We start from the raw sequence: 20299 nt of genomic DNA on the forward strand, positions 1-20299 counted from the left end.
AGTGCTGTACCTTGATGAGCCGTGATATTTTATTAGCTCTTTATTCTTTATCAGTTTATTTAAAAGTCATGGTGTGCTGGTGTTTTATCATTTTAAGTATTGGTGCGTGGTCACAGAGATTTAGACACTGCGAATGTAAAAAGGCCAATCAGTAATAAAATGGGGAAAACAAAAGCTGTAACTTAGATACCCATCTGGAAGCATTTTTAGCTAGAGAGGAAACTTTGGTTCTGAAATTGTTAATGACACGAGTCTCCTAAAGTACAAGCTGTTACCTGATATATTGATTTAAGATAATTATTTAAATGCATCTGCTTTCAGCTCATTCGTGGTTGAAGCCATGCTCCTAATCTGTTTACAAGCTCCAGAATCCAAATCTATTTGTGAAAGAAAGAAAGATTGATGTTTGTAAAGCGATGTATTTTAGCACTAAGCAAACTTTGAGCCAACATAATTGGCCTAAGAATGAAGAATGCTTGAGGAGTGTAAAAAATCTGAATATGAAAATAATAAAGCATTAAGAAGATCCCTGAAAACTATTCTAAACTTTGTTTTATGTTTTAAACTGAAAACTGTTTTTTATGAAAAAAAGGATTTCAAAAGGAGGAAATTAATGTAAACTAGTACAGACTGTTAGCACAAGAAAAACACATGTACTGTTCACTGTACTGTTATTTGAATGCTTAATTTTTTATAGTCTTTTCATTATTTAATATTACAGTTGTTACAACTCTAAAAATGTCCTCTTTGCACTGACCTTGAGAGGTATTTTTAATCACAGAAATTTTATTAAAAGAGAATGTATGTGGATTTTCCAAAGGAAAGATCTACAAGATAATTTAGTAAAGCAAAGACAGCAACTCATAATGAGCTCAAATAAACCGTGCTGATTTTCCAAATTTGACTAAAACTGTTTTAATACATTTTACACAGAACCCATATAACCCTCTATTAGGCATATTTTTCAAATCTTTAAATATTTGCATACATTTACGTAAGGATTCTTGATTCTTATCCACCTTTTCTTAGAAAGGAATTGGATAAAAACTTAGAACGAAACCACATAGAACAAAGTCAACTTTTCAATATGTGTTTTTAGAGGAAAGCTGTGTCTTTCTGAAATACCAGCTCTGGGGGTGAGTGGTTAAGACTGGGATTCCTGACAGCTGTTCCCACAATATATGAAATCAGTGTATTCCCCAGACTGAGAGCCACAACAAAAGAAAAATGCAGAAAAACTGATGAACATCTTAATTAAACTTCAGACAAATTCTACTGTCACAACTAATCAGCTTTACTAAGGCCTTGAAACACAGCACAAAAATGCAAAATCTAGAGGTATTGTCATAGGGAACTTTTAGAATTGATACATTTTAGTAGAACTACTTTTGTCCACACATGAATTCAACCATACCTTTTGTATTAAAAAACAGACAAACTCCATGTGACCCGAAACAATATTTCTTATCTAAAGTTTCTCAAACTTCAGACAAAAACACAGTGGGGAATAATATTTACTGACAGACACCAAGCAACGTGAAGTTTAAATCTCACACTTCAAACAAGACAAAGGGAATGGGTACATCCTGTTGCCATGTGTTGAATTTCGCAGCACTAACTCAGAGAATGAGCAGGACCCACTTAGAGAAGGCTAAAAAGCACAAAGCAGAGTTGAACTGAAGCCCCTTACCACAAACAAAACCTAACAACTCTTTGTTTCGCAGTGCATAAAATAGTGAGTACAGCCCATTGCTTTTCGAAAACATTACGGTTTAATTTTGCACATTAAACTGTGTACAAATAATGCAAAAATGCAGGGAACCTTTCAAGCTTTTTATTTGTTTGCATATGCGTAGAGTGCATGTCTGTGAATCAGTGTTTGTTAGACTGCAGTTATTTATAGCTGAAGTTAATGTTGTTAGGCTCTATCCCAAGGGATCCCCAATTATTGTGGAATTTAGAAAGCAAAAGCTAAACCCAAACAGTCTAAAGTTGTGCTAAGAATAGAGCGACCTTAGAGGTGGTTATTTGTTCTCCAAATATGAATGCAGACATAGGTGGAAGTCAGGGTCAGAGCACAGACACAGGGATAATCCGAGGCTCTTCTCTCTCCAGGAATGCTTTTAAAGTGCAGACAGCAGACTGTTTTTTTTAGTGACAGTGGAAACTAAAAAAACTCTAGGTGCCAACAAGCAAACAGGAACTTTAGACATACAATAAAAGAGGGATTCAATCAGCAGTATTCCCACTCTACTCATAGGAATCATATAAATAGCTTGCTATAGAACAGTATTTCCTTTTTGCATGACTGTTTGAAGACAGAATATTATTGAATTTTTCCTTAAACCTTGTAACCAATGAGCCAGTAATTCTTAAGCCTTTAAAGGGGATCTAATCAACAATCATCTCAGCTGCCTCTTTTGTCTTTTTCTATGCAGTCTTTGATTATAACCATACACACCACTGGGCTGGGAGCAAGTTAAAGTTTCTATTTACAACTTCTCCTCTATAAACCAGATGAATTGTGTGATTTTTGGAAGTATGCACTTTACTGAGTACTAGATATTAAAAACTCCACGATGGCACAACAGAATTAGTGACTGAATATATAAACAACTCTCTTATCCACCCCTTGTACTCCTGGGCAGGGTGGGTGGTTCTTCAATTCAAGCTTGGGTCCTCTACCAGTGGCCGGGGAGATTAAGGGTTGTCGTGGTAAATTAGCTTTCCCTAGAATGGCGCTCTTCTGGACTGAGATATCAGATGTTTCTGCACGTATCTTTTGGTGCCACTTCTCTAGTGTGGAAGTTACTTCCCCAAGTGCTCCAGTCATCTCAGGTACTACCATGCCTTCACCTTCTGGGCTCTTTCTAGTTCTTCCCTGAGCCCTTGATATTTTTATCCAACTGCTCATGTTCTTTTTTCCTGATGTTTACATAATTTGGCCATATTGATCACTCCAGCTGTCCTCTTCTGTTTATCAATGATCACAATGTGTGGTTGGTTGGCCACGCTCATTTTGTCTATTTGTATCTGGAAGTCCCAAAGGATCTTAGCTCTGTCATTCTCCACCACCTTGGAAAATGGCTCCCATTTTGACATGGGTTTTTCCAGTTTTTATTCTGTACCCTTTACCAGCCATGTGGTTATGGCTGGTAAAGTGTACTGTGCATATCACCTTGCAGTGATATGATAAATTGTTTCTGGGGCCTTATTACATATAACCTGGCATAATCCGGATTGATATGTGCACTTCTATTTGAGTTCTACATAGTATCCATCTGGAAACCCTTCCTTTGAGAGCATTCGCTTCAGGATGGAATATCGGTACAATTCTTCAAGCTGACTGGGTAAATCAAGTGGTAGATACCTTTGATGTCAAGTTTTAGCCAATCACAGCAGTGATGTATCACATTCTCGATTTATTTCTCAAGTGGCGGAGATAACTGATAGATCAAACTCTTACCAAATTTGGCTGGGAGCATGTGCAAACATCTTTCCCATCCACAAAAGCAAAATATTCCTTTTACTAGTTTTTTTCAAAATAGAAGTTATTTAGCAAAAACTGGCGCAGCAATGTTTATTTCGCTTCAGCTTTCCGCCTGTGTTTGACGTCTTGAGGTCATGCACATCACTGCATTTCATTATGTCCAAATCATTTTTGTATCGAAGCTATTGCATCGTATTTTAGCGAGTTTGTGTATTCAAAAATGACAATTCATTGTCATGATCTTGGCACTGATGACTGGCTTATATACTCATTTGATTCACCTGTCTAACTCTGCCCGTTTTCTCATTACTGCTCATCTGATCCACCAGCTCCTGCCTCTATATAAGCTGCTAGCTCCCAGTCATCAGGGCCTGATTATTTTTGTCTAGGCTGTGGTGAGAGTGTTTTTAAGCATTCCTTAGTGTTTCTGATTACCTGATCCTGACCTGCCACCAACCACTGAGCCTGCCAGTTCCTGTTCTGATCTGCTTGCCTTGACCTGGTTTCAGACTCCTGGACCTCTGAGCCTGCCTGTTCCTGTTCTGATCTGTTTGTCTGACCTGTCTTAGGACTCTTGCTGCTTCTTTGGGGCTGCAGCTTCTGGGATACTCTGGATGGCACTCCCCGCACCTTGTTGGCAGCCCACTGGCTGGATCCTACATTGTTCTCTGGGCACGGACTGAATACGCGGTCACTAACCTGTGTTTTCTTCTCTCCAGAGTTTCCTGACTAAGCCTATCCGCTGCTACTGAATAATCCCACTGTCTGTCTTGCCTGAATACTGGGTCCTCTGTTCTGAGTCTTAACATTCATCTTGCTTGAAAGGTAACTTTACATAGCCTGTACCTTGGATGCTGCCTGGTGCTGTAGATCTGAGCCTATATTGTTCTGGTACTTAAGGCCTACTCGTGTGCTGCAATGATCAGTGCAGCTGTGCACTGTTCAAGATTTGGCCTTATAAGCCATGCAGTGGTACATCCCTTGCAGGCTTTTTTCATCGCATGATGGTTCTTTCAGTTCCTTCTCTTCCATCGTCCATTGTCTGAGACAATCACTTAGCAGTGCTTAGTGTAAGGCAGAAATCACTGATTAGCGGACCAGGGTCCGGATCCAGATCCAGTGGCTAATCCAGACCCAACCTGATTTAAAACATTGATAAACTCCTGCTTGTTTTCTGACGACAGTGTCTAAACATCATTTGCGCCGCTCCTCCTGTTTGTATGAAGAAGCCATTCGTAGCGTTCCGGCAGCAGGCTACACAACATACAAATTAGCCAATGAGCTGTGTCAGTCAGAGGATATTGGATACTTTTAGACACAGCAGGCAAACATGTGGCAAGCCGGGCAGTGGGAAAAAAGGAAAAGACGATGAGAAAAAGAGAGCAGAGAAAGAGTAGAATGGTGGAAAAAGTGCTAGTGAAAGAAAAGTGAGATTGAGTGCTCAACTATGACCCTGCACATTTTGAGTATGTTTGGTTTAACCTACTGCTGTGAAGCAGGATTCCCCACCAAGAACACATTCAAAGATTAATATCAATCCAGGCTCAAAATGAGCACCTTGATATGTAATTGAGAATGGCTTTGACGCAATCAAACCCAGGTTAAAAGCCTTGCAGGGCAGTGTAAAGCCCAGTTCTCTTAATAAGCCATAAAAAGAAAGAGGAAAATAACAAACAATCAGTTCATGTGTTTTAGAAAAAAAGTGAGGCAGGAAATTGTCTATATACCAAACTGAAAGATTGTTGTTCTCTACTTAAAAAAACACTTCAGATCTTAAAATGGTAAAACATCCTATTTTATATATTTTTTATTGAAAAAGTCAATGTATAACTTGGATGCATAAACACTTGCATTTTATTTCAGTGTTAAATGCTGCTTAAAATAATGGATTATAATTAAAAATGCCTCCAGACCTTTACTGGTTGTTGATATTCTTTATTCAGACCCTGCTGATTTTCAATTGGTTACCCCTGGTGTATAGTCTGTATAGTATGTGGATACCAGCTTTGAGGTGGAATCTACAATGCACGGTGAGCAGCTTTTATGTTTTTACATAAGTGACCTGAATTTCCAAATTTTTATATGATTTGTTGGTATTAATTAGGTAAAAGTCATTAGCTTTAAAAATAAATGCACAACCAAACTCCTACCAAAAAAATAAAGAAATAAAAATTGTTGAAAAAAAGCCCTCAAAACTACACACACAGGATATTTTAGGATTTCATTCTAAGTCACTGTAAATTTATATTGAAAGCAATTGGCTGACAAATTTCAACAGTAAGAAACTAGAACTGGTGGTTTGTCTTGAACTGAAGTCAGAATGGGTTTCATGGTGAGCTGGCATGCTTGCGTGTAACACTGCAATCATCCAAACCCTCGCAAACCCTCTGCTGGCTTTAGCAACATTCAACATAACATCCAACAATTGGAATCAATTAAAAAGAATTGTAAGAATTTAAATGTTAACCTCAGTTAGTCACAAGAGCAAGGACCTGACAGATAAAGAGAGAAAATGGAGAAGAGCAAATAAAAAAGGAAAGATGGGAATGAAGACATTTAGTCATTGAGATTTAAAGAGTTTTACTCACGCAGGCCTTGTGTTTCTGCCTCACGGCCACTGCACTTCCTATGCTACTGTAAACCCAGACAGTGCTGGGCCTTTGATCCAACAACAGCAGGCAGCCATTTAGCCTATAAAACCAAACTACCTGCAATCACACATACAACTAAGTGCAGGAATGTGTGCACCAACATAATATAACATTCAGGCACGAGTCTTTTCTGATCATGGCCAAGAAATTAAGCTTAAGTTACAGTTCTTAGAATGCCAAATAATTCAACTAACATCGTAAAGCATAACAAATACAAAAGTTACTCTTTCATCCAGAATGTTATTAACCCTGGGAGAATGTCCTGAAAGAACTGAACAAAACATTAAGGGACAGGAGTACGGTTACATCTATAGTGGGATCATTTCAAAGTTTGGTGTTGATCACATAGAAAATCATTTTGATCTAAAACATGAAAAAAATGTCTTATTTTATTTCAGAGACTGGTTAAAAAGAAAATAATATGTGTTCATGAGGTTTATGAAAACATCTAATTTAAATCTTTAGTTATAGTAACATCAGCATTAAAGCTAGAATATTTTGCAGAACACTAGAAATAGTTACCGTAAACTGAAGTTTTTGCTAACCTTTATTAAACTTTGGACTTGTTTGGAATTGTAACTAAAACGAGACGTTCTGTCTTCATTTAATGAAGATTTGTTTGAATGGGTGGACTAGTTTTCATTTCTTCTATAGTGTGAGCCCTAAAGCTGCACATGTTGTATCACTTCATTACTCACAGCAACATGGACATTAGAGGTGTGTAACACAGCTGACGGCTGCCAGAAAGCCTGTAGGTGTTTTATGGAGATGGAGCCTAAACAATTAAAATCCTGAAAAGTAAAGGCTCTGTAAATTCACACATTATTTACTTTCTTTTACTATACTCATATCGTGACTGCTGGGTACATGATTAAGCTCAAATCACCAGATGTTTGGGGATTTGCCCTGTCACTGTGCCAAAACAGGTTCATTTCTGGCACAGATAGTCCAAAAGTTTAGAAGAGCACAATGCACTACTTCTTGAAGAATTTGTAAAGCCATGTTTATGATTTGGAAAAACCTAATAAAGCACAACTGACCAACTGTTATCTAAACTTCAGAAATGACTTTCATGTAGGCCACATATGTATAAGCTAAGCACTGTAGTTTTTTTTTTTGTGTGTGTGATTGTGTAGAACATAGACAGGTGCTATTTCTATTCCTTAATAGTAATTATTGTATTTTTTACCCTCCTGATTAGGAGAAGACGTGAAATGAGGGGAGCCTGTTTCAGATCATTGTTTTCACAGAAACTCCTTGAAGCCAACATCACTTATAGTGCCTTATCTTTAACATCTCAGTGCAAAAACAAAAATATTGCAGCTATGGGTACTTTCCAACACTTCTTTAGTGCACAGAAACAGATGAAAGACAGATCATTCAACACTAAAACAAAGTGGTTTTAAGTGAGTCAGTTTTTCCTCTTAAAAGATATCCAACTCAATCATCCTTAATCATCTAACAGATAATTGGAGTAGCAGCAATACTCTGGGTGATCCTATGAAAGCCTTTTCAATCTCTCCAGTATCTATGATATTTGTTATTTTTTTTATAAAAGGACTGAGTGCAACTCTCTTTGGTGAAGTCTTTAGGCTAAGGGCACCTTCACATGTAACACCACCAGCTCTACCTTGTTACAGCATTTATAGGTCAATTCTCACCAGGCGTCAGACAGTAAGGGATTTTATCTTTTTTATTTTATCTATTTTACCCAACTGGAATTTTGTTATAAACGAACACAGATTCCCCTATAAAGTAAAACCTGCAGGGACAAAATGTATTGTTTCATAAAATGTAGTTTAGCCTGACCTGCATTTTCCTGCAAGCCTGTCTGCAAGAAGGGGGTTGGGTTCAGGTTTAAAATTTCAGGCAAGAGCATTAATTTCATACGGTTCTGGAAATCACTGGGTCTGGCCTTTCTTGTTGCAATAATCTGCCTCAAGGGACTTAACCAGGTGCTACGGACCCCTGGACATGGCTGCAGGAGTTTCACAAATCACTTTAATGTGGGGAAACAAGCTTTTACATGTACTTTGTTAAAAAATGTTAGGTTTTATTTAAAACTCTTTGAATTGTGATGCAAGTGCAAGATGTCATGTGTTGTTTTGATTTTTAGCTAGTGTTTACTTTGCTAATGTACAAGACCAGACTATAAACGGTCCCTGTAGTGATAAAAACGTGAGCTGAACAAACCAGAGAGAAACACTATACATCAAAGAATCTGCTGCCGGACGTTTTAATGTATATATTCTCTCACTTTAAATACAAACACATAAAGCAAAAGATTTCATGACCTCTGGCAGTAAGAGGACTATTTCTAAGCAGTGATGCGTTCTGTTTTTCTCTCCTTGAATAAAAAAACCCACCGGGCATATATTATTGCTTCCCACTACCATGCTTGATCAAAATGAGACATTAAAGACCTCTTTCAAGATTTCACTTGAGTGAGTAAACCCTCACCGGTGATTCAGTGTGCCACGTAAAAGCACTACTAATCATGAGATCTAAACTAAAAGGCGATAAATTCTTTAAATCTTTGTCATTATAGTCCATATCCAAACTATCCTTTGAAAATTAGTGAGTAGGATCTGTGATATGCACAGAATAAAACTTTTTAGGATGTTTTTAAGAGGTGTTGTGGCAAATACTCCAAGAATGAGTGTGCATGTTAGTGTTTTCTAAGCACTTTAGTGCTCATACCAAGCAAAGTGTGGTAATTTCAAGAGTTTATAGCTCCCTCTCATGTCTGGTGGGTGAGTGGCAGAGAGAGCCAGAGAGAGGGTGTTTCTTCACTACATCTCAGCCATGGACAGCTGACTGGTTGGGATCTAATTGCTCTGAAGTGAGGTCAGCAACAGGCATTTATCTAAGCAGGGTGCACAAAAGGAAGATGCAGAGAGTCAGCTTGCCAGAAACAGGGAAGTCTAGATGAGGACTGACAGCAGATCCTACCTCCTGCTTGGCCTTATTTCATCAATGAACTGGGGTTACCTTTTAAACTAGAGTCTCAGACCCAAAGAGCCTGGAGAAAGTGCCTTTGTCCAACAGCACTTAGAACACAGGTAAGTCATCAGCCTTTTCTTTTTAATCTACATCTGCTTAAAGAAGGAGAGATTATAGAGTTATAAAGCTATCTAGAATACTTTATCTTGTTGGATACATGACTGCAATCCCTATGTTAAATCATCGCGCTAAAACAATGACTTAGTACAAAGACATATTAGAAAAATATTTGCAATAATACATTTAAATTTTGTACAAATAATTGGAACTCAAGCATTTTATTTTTATTTGCACTTTTTATTCTATTTGCACTATTCCATATTTATTTGATAAAATATCTCCCAACTTAATCCTTTTTCTAGCGACGACCAGCACAACGGTCCCTTATCTGGATAATTACATAGCTTGTTGGACTATCATCTCAAGTGGATCAAGCAGTTGATGAGCTCTGGATGTGTGCAACAATACAACAACATCCACTTTCTGCAAGCTATTTTCTTCATGACACTACTGACCTTTAAACCCAGCCGTTAAAATTCTCCCCCCCGACTGTGCTGTTAAACATCCTGCCAGGAGTCCGTGGAACTAGGGCCTAAAGATTACAAAGCAGGGGTCAGGAGGTTGCTGGATTGAGGAACAGCGCTCAGCTCTTGAGCTTGCTTTCAGCATGTTTTTCATTGATCCCCAAAGCATTGCATTATAATGCGCAAATGGATGCTGACCTGGAACCTTCAAAATCTGTTATCAGGACTCTACCTGCATGCAATCTTTCTGTTTGGCAGTGTGTGTGTGGTCTACAGTGACTGCACCCCCGAGCAACGTGCCGCCATCATGAACTGCTCTAAACATGAGCGCCACACAAGGAACTATGATTACATGGAGGGAGGAGATGTGCGTATTCGACAGCTGTTCAGCCGCACACAGTGGTTCCTCACGATTGATGATTCTGGCAACATTACAGGAACTCAGGATCCTACCAACTGCTACAGTAAGGATGTGGTTTTATTTTGATTGTTACGACTCACTGCAACCTCTTCTGTTTTTCACTTTTATAACCAACAAGTAAAAAGAGTAAGGTAATGTTTAAGGTCATTTTCTCTCAAATTTTATTTTGAAAGTTTGGTACTTTGGTTAGTGTGAGAGAAAGATGTACCAAATGTTCTTCAGATTTAGTGTAAATCTTTTATTAGTGTTCTTTAGTTGCATGGAGTAACTCAAATGACAGAAGTAAAGTGAAGCAGGTGGGATCATTAACATGTTAAAGCCACATGATATAAAGCAGAAAGATACATTTAAACTAAAATGTATACTTGAATAAAATAACAATCATGAGCATATATTTCTTTTTCACTATTATAACTAAAAAGTAACAGTTAAACACTGTAAGTTGCTTAAATTAGTGCTGAGTAACTAAATTCTTTGGACGTTGATGTTTACGGATGTGACTCCGGTTAGGATGTTTAGCCTGGTTATCGTTTCATCCTATCTGACAGTGTGGCTGAAGGAAGAATGTTGGCTTTAAAAAATGTTTCCTCATGAAAAAGACATATTGTGCAAGAGCTGAAAATGAAAGACTGAAAATATGAAGCACCCACATGTGGCTCAGACTTGCACGCAAAGGGCACTTTTTTTTTTTTTCCAATAATCCTTTGATACTAGATTCACATTATACAGTGTCATTTATTATAAGATTTACTGGATATTTAAGTAGCTTATTGGCTTCTTGTCTTGAAACAGAACAAAAACGATGTGATGAGGTTGTGCAATATATGTATCTTATCTTTCACTCTGCATAATATATTTGATTTATTTATCTTTGAAACTCTCTCTTTAATCTGTATTGATTATATATATATATATAAACTTATGAAATATTACATCCCAAATATTAAAAGACTAATAAATATTATTAGTCTTTTAGCAGAACATATATAACAGTGTATAAATCACTTATCTTAAGAAAACTGCTATTTAGCGTTATAAGATGAAAAATGTTTTTTATATTTTAAAATGGTTAACAGCAGTCACTAAGTCTTTAAATGCAACAGAATAGGAATAGATAGCTGTTCTCAACAGGAAACATAAAAGAAAGAATTTTTTAAGATTTTCATGCTCTGAAAGAAGAACTTGGTTTTCAGTTATTCAATAAATGACTGTAATTCTAAAATACCTGGCCAATGGACAGGCAAGGCCACAGCACTGACATTATTTTTTTGGTTATCTAATAGTTTTTGTTTAGAAAGTGTACAATCTTTAATCTGGGTTGTTTATAAAGAGCTGAATCGCAATGGAAAACCCCATGTAACACTACAGCATATGTTAACATATCAAAGCTGTGCTTCTGTTTGTCTTAGAATATAGATTTGCTTTTAGTGTCAGTGACAAGAAAGAACTCTATTACATCCTGTTCTTTAAAGCCTACATGCTGTAATCTTAGTAAGTAAATGTAAACCTGAACTTCAACAATCTGCAGGGAGAAAGCAGAATTGGGGTTATGCCCACAAGATTGTTTGCCCCGCCATAGGCAGCAAGTGATGGAAATCTCTTTGAGCTGGTGATTGCCTTAGAGGCAGAGCCAACATTTTTTAAATATGTGTATGCATGTGTGTTTGAAAATGTGCTTCAACTTTTCCTGATGCACCTAACGACTGGAACTGATATAGAACATTAGCTAGCTAGAGGGTTAAATTACCAAATGTTAAGAGCAAATCATGCAGTTACGTTTTGTTTTAAACAAATGATTGACTGACTTTGAACTTAACAAGGATTCATGGTAAGCTATACCTTTAATCAAGGGCAGGGTTAGTATAATTGGAAGCAAAAAAGTCAAAGGTCAGAATTATGAAGACATATTTAAAAAGCAAGCAGAGCACAAACAACATTCCCAGATTGGGACGCCACCATCTGTTTGTGATCTTGAAAATGCTAGGATGCATGCATGCCTAATGTCACTCAAGAACTTCAGAAGGTTTTCCTTTTTTTCCTCTCTGTGCTTGTCAAATGAAAGAATTTTTCACACAGATTAATGAAAGTGACAGTAATGCTTTAGCTTTATCAAAAATATGTCATTTGGACCTTGTTGTTACTAAAATAAAAGATGTAAGTTTTGTAGTTTTTTATATCAAGTAGCCTATCAGGATAACAGAATTAAAGTCTAATTTCGTGGATAAACCCTTAGTTCAATCATGTAGTAGGTATATCATTTATTTTTAATTTATTTTAAACATTTATGTATTTCATTTAAAATAGATACTTTTTAAGCACAATCTTGGAAGTTTTTAGATTGATTGTACTTAATAATGATGGGGGAAAAAAATCTGTAGCTAATATTCTTAAATTCCCAAGCATAAAGTCTGTGCACGCATAAATATCTTACCTTCCCACACATTTGAAGAGCAGAGCTAAACTATAGCGTGCAAAGCACGTGTAAGGAGGCAGTTGTCTCAATTCCACTGGGAGAGAGGCTTAATCTGTCTCCCATATGTGCAATGGCATAGGTTGCGGTTTGTGTAATGACCACCCAGGCAAGTTAACAAGACTCGAACTAACCCAGAGAGACCACAGCCTGATTAATTGCAGGAATCTATATTGTTTGCTAATGAAGATGAATGTTCAGGTCAGTGTGGGGCTGGACTGAAAGATGGATGTAGACAGTTTCTTATCTAATTTTCCTTTCTGCCTGGCAGGTATCCTGGAGATCAGAACGGTTTCTGAGGGCCCCAAACTGGCCATCAAAGCTATAAAGAGCCAGTATTATATATGTATGAACAAGAAAGGAAAGCTGCAAGCCAAGGTAATACTTTTGTTTCTGTGTTCATCTATTGGTTTTAGTCGATAACTAAATATGAAGTCACAAAGGAAGATGTACAGGACATTACAACAAAAGTTTTACATATTTTTCATTACAGAGGGCCTACAGTAAGAACTGCGACTTTACAGAGAGTTTCCTAGAGAACCACTACAATGCCTATTCCTCTGCAGAGTGGACTGCTAAAGAAATGTTCATAGCTTTGTCTCAGAGGGGAAGGCCAATGAAAGGGAACAGGACCAAGAAGTCACACAAGGCGTCTCACTTCATCCCAATGAAATGCTTGGACGAGGAGAGGAGAGTGGAGTGAACAAACTTTGTCTCCAACAGTTTGAATGAACTCATTAATATGTATATCATATCAGACACCTGTAGTCTTCATTCTCTCATTACCGGCATCACTCTCCATTGTTCTAATATACAGTAATATTAATAACTGATGATGTATCATAAACTACTACAATCTTCATCATGCAAGATACTGAGACTAGAAGCATGACAAAAGTTTTTTTTAAGTTTTTATATATATATATATATATATATATAAACAGAAGTATTTTCTTACCAAACTATGAAATGATTTGCATACAGTACAGTCTGGACTGTATTATTTACCACCAAGCTGCCGGATGTGATATATTTAATAAAAACCAAACTCAAAGGGGAAAGTTGGTTTGATCAAGAAGTGCAAAGGCAAGCTGGGCTTGTCTAGATCTTCCACTACCATATACATCCATGAAATTTGAATAAACAGAAGTAAGTAAAGCTAATGTGAATGATGTGTGTGTGTGAGACCCATTTGTCTTTTCTGCATTGACTGGTCAAATACACTGTAGCTGCTCGCTGTTTCCCTTTTAATATCAAGATGTTATTTTGAAATGCTTTGCTGCTGCTGAACAGATATTGAGACATAAATACAGTAGAAAATAAATAGAAAAATATAGAAAATTACATTTCTCAGATGTCTACACTTGTAGATATTTATCTGTAAAAGAATTACATTTACTTTCTTTGGAGACATCCCTATTATACTTAATTATGTTTGGAAATCTACTCACAACTTCAGTATCTGAAACTAATTTCACGAAGATTAGTTTGGAAATCTACTCACAACTTCAGTATCTGAAACTAATTTCACGAAGATTAGTAGAAGAGTTCTGGCAGCACTTGCAGGATTTTTCATGACTTGCTCTAATTCTTTTCCTTTCTATTAGGCAGATATAGGCTTCTTTACTTAAAAACAAAAAAATTCCACTTGGATAATTTACGCTGAAGAGAAGCTTCACTTTTCAGGTTTTTTTCTCCACTAGAGGGTATAATAAACCTCTAAATTAAGTCATGTTGCCATGCTTTTAAAACATGCTTAGTTAACTTGTCAACAAGACATCGGACTGAAACAGAAACACATAGCTATACATAATATGTTGCTTGGAACATCTTCTCCATTGCTTTTGCCTGATTGCCTGTGAACCTTATGAACCTGGCCTTTATCCTGCCATAAACAGAACTGAAATTAGGCCTAGAAGGCTCTGGGGGAACTTGAAGACAGAGGTGGTGTCGCTTATATACTGTGATAAAATTCATAATTATTTATTCTGTTTATTATCTAGAAAAATGTATTTATTCAAACCTTTTGCATGTTTGTACTATCCACTGTGATATACCCATACTTATAAAAGAGGTCTGATCTGTTATTTGCTGTGATGTAAATCTTATAGCAAAAACTATTTTGGTAACCTAATGTACTCTAACTCATCAATTTGAATTATCCTGTTGAGAAAACCTATAGCAATACCGATGTATCACATTGAAATGCTTATTTTGTTTTTTTCAGATGATTACTTGCATGTTGCAAATAAATATTTGGGAAGATGTTTGTGTCCTTGGACAATCCTGAGAAAACAGCACAGAACAAGAGGATTACATGCATTTCACTTCAAGGGCATGAATATAAATATACTGAGGAAAACTCATCATCTTGGTTAAATTTTTCATTATATAAAGTAAAAGTGGAGTTATGTCAGTTTAGAAAGAAAATTGCAGACTGACAGGCACTTTGCCAACATACGCATTTAGTTACACAAGTGTGGATTCCCCCAAAAAAGCTCAGTGACACAGAAAACATGTTTTGCCAGGGTTCACATCTGGCTTGGAAAACCCCTGTCAGATAGAGACAGTGAAATTGAGAGAGCAAGCCTATGAAATACGATTGACCCAAACAACATCTGAGCAAGGTGAGGGTTTCTGCCAAGTCACGCAAAGTTAGTCTTAGCAGATAATTTGTAACATGCTCAAAACGTAAACACATTTCAGGCTCAAGGCCGTGTATTCCCAGTAGAACGACATGGGGCTGGAACCGACCAACAACGGAGTGAACCCTCAGACGTGAAACTGCTGGCTTCCAACAAAAGGATGCAACACAGACACACCAGCCGCAAATTGTTAAAACTAACAACTTCCTAAAGAAAGGTGTGGGTTTTATTTAAACATAATTATATAACTTCTGAAATAAAGAGTCAAAAGAATAATAGAAGGTATTTTGAAATGAATTGCTTAATGAATCCACCTCTGGATAAATGCCTGTAATGCCTTGTTTAAGGCAGTTTGTCTAAACAGTTTTCCTTTCGTATTATTAATATTCAACTGCTATTTAATTCTTGCCAAATCCAGTCAAACAGTAAACTCTCAGATAATAACTAATAGTCTCTATAATCTACTTAGCTGATGTCGACCTGCTTTAAAACACAGCATGAAGCAATTTCTTTACTAGGAGTAAAATAATTTAATTAAATATGATTCTTCCCTTAACAAAGTACAAAGAAGTATCAAGCTACTGTGCAGTGTGATGAACCTCTTGGGATGAAAAACACTATTCTATAACAGTGATTTACTCCTGATTATGATGCCTTATTACAGCCGGATTGCATTTATGTAAGCATAAACATAGAAAACCACATGTGTCCCATATTACAGGTTACATGTGCAGACAGGAAGAGTGTCTGCAAGAACAGTGAGGTCTGTGTCTGGCTGTTACCAACAGAGCTGGGAAGAGAATTAAAAACAAAGCTTGGATGAGGAGGAACAGATTAAGAGGCTGGGGAGTCTCGTGCATTGTAAAGGCTGGTTTGGGGGCACAAGGAGATAGGAGAGGCCTTGGGGGTGGCGGGTTCGAGTAAGCAGCTGAACTTGATAAATCTTGTGGCTGTAAACCTTTATTTTCCCAAAGGAAATCTGTTGTAATGAAACCTGGGGTATTCTGTGTTTTCACCCCTTTGCACGGAGACCCCAGAAAACCAGACAAGAGGCAACAGGGGGTGGGGAAATCTAGCAGTTTATAATAATATCCTTTTCTTTAGAAATATGCAATATACTTGATGGCATCACGTCATTGTCTTGCCAGATATGCTCCTCCTGGATGAGTCTGTGGCAGCGATTTTAGCATCCATATTTGTTGTTGAATTTTAAGCAATCCCTCACACAGAGCATGCATGCATTGAGGAGGAAAAACTCCTTTAACCAGGTAGAACCAGGATCAGTGTGAGCGATGACGACTCGGGTTCAAGGAGACAGAAACAGCCATACAAAAATAAGCAAATATGCACAAGGTAATTGTTAAATAGATCCACTCATGGCCCAGTCCAGGAAAGACACAGCGAGGAAGACAAGCTCTAAGCAAGGTCTGACATCAAAGGATAATAGAGAGCACATACAGTTAGTGACAGTATAAGAAACAAGACTACACTAAAATAATACATCAAACTCCAACATCTATTAACAAAGGTGTTGTTGGCACAAGCCCAGCTGATATTTCAATCCAGGGTGGAGTCACAGTCAAACAGGAACAGACCAGATGATGCTACTATAAGCAGAGAGAACAGAAAGTTATGCGCTGAACAAACAGATACTGCAGATTAGGAGAATAGAGATGGAATGAAGCAGAATGGTGGAAAGTGTTTCCTATGTCCTCCAGCAGCCTATAATATAGCAGCATAAATATAGAAAATAGCTCAGGATAACCTAACTGTTTTGGATTAGGGAATAGACTTATAGACTAACAGAAGAATTGCACAGTACAACTATGGATCAACTACAGCTGTCTGATCAACTTTATTGGCAGACATGTAAAAGCACCATTAGAGTAATTCATTTTACAATTCTACTAAAGTTGATGTATGAATTATTTCTCAATGTCCTACTTACAAATTACTTTGAGGGACAGTGTGCTGCTAATAAGAACATATAGGGGTACAGGGATATAAGAAACTCACTTAGAGGCAGATTCTTTCTTTTAAAATCCTTGGTGAAAATAGAACCTGGTGACAGAAACGGGGTCAGAGCTGAGATATTGGAATTAGGGGGAGGTAAAAGAGGGGGAAATGAGATTCAGCAGCCAGATGACAAAAATCTGGTCAGACATTATTTATAATGTATGGCTTGACTCAGGAAACATGGAAGGTCAGGAGAATCCTGGTGGTGTATAGTAGTTAGAGTTATATGGCCACCGGGTTCACAATCTTTGAGATGGGAAAGGAAGTGCCAAATTGTGGTTCTCCATCCAGACATTCTGGCAGACCTCGTGATCAGGAGCAGGAATTTGATGATGATTACCATTTTTACCCTGCACTCCAGACATCTTGATCATGGCTCTTCTAGCCTTCCTCCAAACTCAGCAGATGGCCTCCCTCTCCTGGAACACGAACACCAGTGGCTGAAACCCATTGACAATTTAAAAGGGCAAGAGGCTAGTGGTGCTAGAAGGTGGGGAATTGATTGCTTGCTCTACCAAGGGGAGGTTGTTAGACCACTTAGAAGGATCAGATGAACACAGGATGCAAATATTGGTCTCAATCGTTTAGTTTACCCTTTTCAAGTTTGGCCATCAGACTGGAGGTGGAAACCGGAGGACATACTGACAGAAATGCCTAACAATGAGTAGAACTCTCTCCAGCATTTGGGAAATAAACTGGGGTCTAAGGTCTGACACAAGGTCTAATGGAATCCCATGGAGAGGAAAAATCTCCTCGGCCAAGAATTTACCCTTCCCTTTGGTGGAAAGGAGGTTCTTCAGGGGAATGAGCTGAACCATTTTAGAAAATCTTTTAGCAATGGTAAGAATGGCAGTCAAAGAGGACAAACCTGTGATGAAATACATAGAGAGACGGGACCAAGGGTAAGTCAGAACAGGAAGTAGCTGTAAAAAAAAATCTGAGGGTTTGCAATGAGATGGCTTGGTCTAGTGACAGTGAGGGCATAAGAAAACAAACCACTTAATGTCCTTGGTCAGGGTATACCCTTCAAAAATGGGAAAGAACATCTTGAATGGGCAAGAATGGGCGATTATTTGGGAAGAAGAAAGGGATGTTTGCGGGTGGTGGCCCCACACTTCTTCCCTCGATCCAACCAGGTTATAGATTAGAGGTTATGTTTTATATAATGAATTAATCTGGTCTCAGATTGTGCATTTTCACTGATTTTGAAAAGCACACCTGGTTTTTGATTTTTGGTCCTAGGACTTTAAGAAAGAGAAGCTTTGAAACTACCAAAAAAGTAGCCCATCTCATCTGCCTCTTGGTTCTTTGAAGGTATTCTAGATTCTTGAGATCAGTATTTTCTGTCATGATTGGTTCAGAGAGGCCCAATATGCAGAACACCACGGGAAACAGGGAAAAGGTTCAAATGAGTTTATTGACAATTGCACATGTAAAGAGTCAGATACTGGTTCACGTCTGGGGATCTGGTTCACAGGATACTGAAAGGGAGACAGTTCAGTTAGCCACGTAGCAGAAGAATGTGGAGATGTTATCTTCTGAGATCTACCTTGAAGAATCCGGGTTTGGCTTTGAGAGAGGCACTGTTGGGTCCAGAGACTGTCTGATTCAGCAGAGTTCAGTTTCAGCTTCAGCGTCTTGCATCTAACGTTTGGACAGACCTTGGTTTTCCAGCTCTTAATCCAGAGCAGCATGGGAATCCAGAGAAGGGTCTTCAGGTTTGGCTCAGAGGGCAGGCTCGACAGGTTAAGCTCATCCAGAGCTTACAGGACAAAAACAGGTTTCCTGTAGGCAGAGACAAAAAGGTAATTTGAATCCAACTAGGAGACTAGAAACAACAAAGAATTCACAGAGGTAGTGAGGCTCAGGTGCTAACCAAACTGGATAAACACTGCGGCGTTGATGCGAGGTCTGAGGGCTGCCTATATGGTGGAGGATCCACCTGATGACGAGATGGGCTTCAGGTGTGTCGAAGGCTCAGCTCAGGAGGATCCACAGCGAACTCTGCTGGAGGCAGGTGGTACAGCTCCAGATCCCAACAGTACCCCCCCTCAACGACCGCCTCTTGGCGGTCCAGAAGACGTCGATGGGAGGGATCGCTCGTACTCCTCGATGAGGGACGGGTCGAGGATGTAGGAAGGGTGAGGTGAGAGATGATTTGCAGTTAAGGGCTGAGCAAAAAGCCTTCCAAACCTGAGAGATGAATTGTGGTCCACGGTCGGAAAGAATCTCCTGAGGGATGCCATGTAGACGGAAAACGTGTTTTATAAGGAGCTGGGCGGTCTGAAAAGCTGTGGGAAGCTTCCTGAGGGGTACAAGATGGCAGGACTTGGAAAATCGGTCAACAATGGTGAGAATTGTGGACATACCTCGAGAAATGGGAAGACCAGTAACGAAGTCTATTGCGATGTGAGACCAGGGACGAGAAGGAATAGGAAGTGGATGCAACAGGCCAGAAGGAGGTTGATGTGTGGACTTGTTTCTGGCACAGGTAGAACAGGCCAGCACATACTCCTTAACATCTCTGTGCAGGGTGGGCCACCAGAAACGTCTTGAAATGAGGTTGATGGTTCTACTCACCCCCGGATGAGCGGCAAATTTGGCATTGTGCATCCACTGAATTAGGCGAGACCTGACTGAAGAAGGAACATAAGACTTGTTTGGGGGACCGTTACCTGGGTCAGGTTCTGAAGCCAGGGCAGAGTTTATAAGATCGGTGATCTCCCAGGTAACCACCCCAACAGTGCAGGAAGCAGGTAGAACAGGCTCAGGCGTCTCGGATTGATCAGTGGAATAAAGACGAGAGAGAGAATCGGGTTTGATGTTCTTGGATCCGGGTCTGTAAGAGAGGATGAGATTGAATCGAGAGAAAAATAGTGACCATCTTGACTGTCGAGGATTGGCCTGTTTGGCGGATTGGATATAGGCAAGGTTCTTATGATCTGTCCAAACAAGAACCGGGTGTTCTGCCCCCTCAAGCCAGTGTCTCCACTCCTCTAATGCCAATTTGATGGCCAGTAGTTCGCGGTCACCAACGTCGTAATTTTGCTCAGCAGAGGAAAGTCTACGGGAGAAGAAA

At 38.7% G+C, this 20299-nt stretch overlaps 2 protein-coding genes across 2 annotated transcripts in view; both read left to right on the plus strand.

The window, feature by feature from the left end:
- Positions 1-2823: 2823 nt before the first annotated feature.
- dtwd1 (DTW domain containing 1) overlaps positions 2824-20299 on the plus strand; it is a 47028-nt gene continuing 29552 nt past the window's right edge. Inside the window, exon 1 of the mRNA XM_015375644.1 lies at positions 2824-2838. The gene's annotated coding sequence lies outside the window, so the exon portion shown is untranslated. The remainder of the gene's footprint in view (positions 2839-20299) is intronic.
- Positions 8963-13448, plus strand: fgf7 (fibroblast growth factor 7). The gene is made up of 4 exons (XM_015375645.1): positions 8963-9203; positions 9507-10132; positions 12831-12937; positions 13053-13448. The coding sequence occupies exons 2-4, from the start codon at positions 9847-9849 to the stop codon at positions 13260-13262; spliced, it is 603 nt and encodes a 200-aa protein (XP_015231131.1). The 5' UTR covers positions 8963-9203; positions 9507-9846; the 3' UTR covers positions 13263-13448.

This window comes from Cyprinodon variegatus, unplaced genomic scaffold, assembly GCF_000732505.1.
Source record: "Cyprinodon variegatus isolate N-32 unplaced genomic scaffold, C_variegatus-1.0 Scaffold122, whole genome shotgun sequence".
NCBI classification, from domain to species: domain Eukaryota; kingdom Metazoa; phylum Chordata; class Actinopteri; order Cyprinodontiformes; family Cyprinodontidae; genus Cyprinodon; species Cyprinodon variegatus.

Coding starts and splice junctions, on each gene's coding strand:
- fgf7 (XM_015375645.1), top strand. CDS start 9,847: ATGCGCAAATGGATGCTGACCTGGAACCTTCAAAATCTGTTATCAGGA. Junction 10,133..12,830: donor GGATCCTACCAACTGCTACA/GTAAGGATGTGG, acceptor TCTGCCTGGCAG/GTATCCTGGAGATCAGAACG. Junction 12,938..13,052: donor AAGGAAAGCTGCAAGCCAAG/GTAATACTTTTG, acceptor TTTTCATTACAG/AGGGCCTACAGTAAGAACTG.